Source organism: Octopus sinensis, unplaced genomic scaffold, assembly GCF_006345805.1.
Source record: "Octopus sinensis unplaced genomic scaffold, ASM634580v1 Contig11667, whole genome shotgun sequence".
In the NCBI taxonomy this organism is placed as follows: Eukaryota; Metazoa; Mollusca; class Cephalopoda; order Octopoda; family Octopodidae; genus Octopus; species Octopus sinensis.
In genome coordinates, this window is record NW_021832430.1 from 489518 (window position 1) to 492794 (window position 3277).

The 3277-nt window shown below is 36.9% G+C and overlaps 1 protein-coding gene across 1 annotated transcript; it reads left to right on the plus strand.

Annotated features, from left to right (window-relative positions):
• Positions 1-826: 826 nt before the first annotated feature.
• On the plus strand, positions 827-1960 carry LOC115229071 (T-complex protein 1 subunit zeta 2-like). The gene is made up of 2 exons (XM_029799497.1): positions 827-1153; positions 1532-1960. Exons 1-2 carry the CDS (start codon positions 827-829, stop codon positions 1958-1960), a joined length of 756 nt encoding a protein of 251 aa, XP_029655357.1.
• The last annotated feature ends 1317 nt before the right edge of the window (positions 1961-3277 follow it).

Below are 3277 nucleotides of genomic sequence, written 5' to 3' on the forward strand. Positions count from 1 at the left end.
ATAGTTATTCCCGTGATCGCCGATCCAAACGAGGGAGATCCTTCTGAGCCGATGAATTATAAGAAAATTAATAAATAATTATTAATATTATAAATTAGAAAATATAATTACTCGGCAAAAACGCGTTTTAATTCGAGAGTGAGGTGGGTTTAAATAGAATGTCTTCTGTCAAGTTAATAAATCCCAAAGCAGAGGTAGCGCGTGCTTCTCAAGCACTCTCGATAATAACAGAAGCCGCTAATGGATTAAAGGAGCTACTAAAAACAAATTTGGGGCCTCATGGAACTATAAAAATGTAATTATTGGAAAATAGTCGTAGGCTTGTGTCAGGAGCTGGGGATATAAAAATAACGAAGGATGGAAAGTGTTTAATGCACGAAATGGTAACAATGAGATTTAAAACCTGTCTAGCAAATAAGTAATCCGATCTGTTCGCTGATTGGTCGAGCCGTGACCGCGCAAGATGATATTTTGGGTGATGGAACAACCTCGACTGTGTTGCTTATCTGCGAATTAGTTCAACAAGCAGGAATCTTTATAAGAGAGGTTGTCACGAGATAGTAACTGTAGGGTGTTCACCCTCAGTTGATTACAGATGGATTCAGATTGGCGAGAGATATGTTATTAGAGGATTTAGAGAGGTTTGCAGTGAGGAAAGATATTGACCGAGCGTTGCTGGTGAAAGTGGCAAAGACAGCATTGATGACAAAACTTTACGGAGATATGAGCTTGGCAGAAGTTAATATTTACGATTAATTGATAGAACATTGTTGATTCAGTGCTGGCAATTAAGACTACTGAGATAGACTTGCATATGATCGAGATTATGGAAATGATGCATCAAACCGATTGTGACAGTAATCTGATCTACGGAATTGTCCTTGACCATGGCGCTAGACATCCTGATATGCCCAAGAGAGCTACCAATGCATATATTCTTAGCTGTAATGTCTCGATGGAGTACGAAAAAAGGTCCTTAATTGCTCATATTGTTAGCGAGGTCAATTCTGGTTTCTTTTATCAAACTTCAGAGCAGAGGGATAAATTAGTGATTGGTGAGAGGCAGTTCTGCGATGAAAATGTGAAGAAAGTGATTGAACTAAAGAAGAGTGTTTGCAATGATGGAAATGGATTTGTCCTTATTAACCAGAAGGTGTGTTTTAATATTAATTAGCAGGGTATTGACCCAATCTCATTGGATGCGTTAGCAAGACATGAAATTATTGCTCTGAGACGGGCGAAGAGGAGGAATATGGAGAGAATTCCCCTCGCATGTGGAGGATTTACTGTTAATTCGTTCGACCAGCTGTCCAAAGATTGTCTTGGTTTTGCAGGAAATGTTTATGAAACGAGTTTGGGAGAAGATAAGTTTACATTCCTCGAAGAGTGCAATAATCCTCGTTCTGTCACTCTACTCCTTAAAGGACAAAACAAGCACACACTTAACCAACTAAAGGATGCTGTACGGGATGGATTACGTGCTGTCAAAAATACTTTTGATGATAGTTTGTACTCTTTATATTATGTCTAGATTCCCTTGTTCCTGGTGCTGCTGCTTTTGAAATACGTGGGTCTCATCTTCTATCCAAAGCAAATGTTATTGGAATGGAGAAGTGCGGTAGTCCAATATTATTTATTTACAGGAGTTGAGGTTTTTGCTAAAGCATTGGATGTGATACCAAAGACATTGGCCTCTAATGCTGGACATGACTCCCACCAATCGCTGGCCGCTTTAAAGGACTCGACTCTCTCTTACGTGGGACTAGACATGGTTACCGGTGGAGTGATGGATCCTGTTCGTGAAGGAGTATTTGATAATACTTGTGTTAAGGCACATTCGATCTCATCTGCGTATCTAATTTTATTTTTCCTCAGATGTGTTATGGCTTCTAACTTGCTTCAGGTGGATGAGATTATGCGTGCCGGGATATCATCTGTAAAATCAGGATTGACCAACTAACTGGCATTTTGTTTTTGGATTTGTTATTACGGTTATTTCCCAATTGCACCTGGTCTATTCTCTTTACTTCATTTAGTGTTAAATAAATAATTTATATGTGGATTAAAGTAACTTTCCTCAAACTATTAAAATAAGTCCATAGCTACCTTATCTAAACTGCAGCCTTTGAGCTTGCAATACTAATAAAGTTGCTTATACCAGTAATGGAGAGACTTTAACTTTAAAGACTAACTATTGTTGTAAAAAAAAATTTCCTCGTTAAGAGGCTACTTTATTCTCCTTGCTTGGGTTTTTCCTTTGGTTCAGGGTTCTTCACATTTTTTACAATTTTATTTTGAGACAATCTTTCAAACTCATCTGTGCCTGTACAGAGAGTTGTATGTCCATTTTTGCAAAATGTAATTTTGCCGCGTTTTTAGTATGACAGTTCTTACGGATGTACTTTTTGCTAACTATAAAAGAAAAAACTATTTGATAATAACTACAAGTTAATTAATTAAAAGCTTCATGGGCGGGAAGCTGACGCGATCGAGAAAGAGTTAGAGCGTACTATCGCAAGGGATATCCGCTCGAAAAACCATCTCGATTCGCGGGCGTCGCCTGTGATAGCAGACATAAAAGTAATTTAAATTTAGCTAATTAATAAGATAAGGAAAGAATTCCGAAAGAATAACAAATACTTTAATTAAATCGGAGAAGGTTCTGTGCGAATCTATCCAAAATAATGAGGCTAAATTGAATATTGAAGACTGCGAAAGCATGAATTTAGAAAAACGTTTTGAGTGGAAAGAGGTGAAAACAGGCCCCATTACTAGCATTTCTAAGCTATACAAGATATTACATGTGTCCACTCGAAATTTACGGACTTCGTCAAAACAACGGGCCCTTATTAATCAATGTATCAATAAAGAGTATCAAAAGCTGCTCTGACTGATTGGTTATGAAGGGGGTTGAATGCAACGCATTGCACTACTATTCATATTCCTGAAATATTTGAATATAGGTTTACAAACCTCAAAGAGTTGGCTTTGGGAAAGAAAATCTTTCTCACAGAACTGAAGTACTTTTTTTTTACAAGGAAACATAAATATTTGCAAGAAAGAAATTAAAGATAGCTATGTTAATTAAAGTACTATATTGTGTATTAGAATTATACCAGTTCAGTCAATTACAAAAAGTTAAAATACATGTTGATTCTTCAATAATTACGAAGTAAAAACTGGAGTCTAGTGCGAAGAGGCAAACTGTGACGTGTGGCGCTGTGATAAACGACAATGAATAGATGATTAAGTCTTTAATCAAAATACAAAAGAAGGA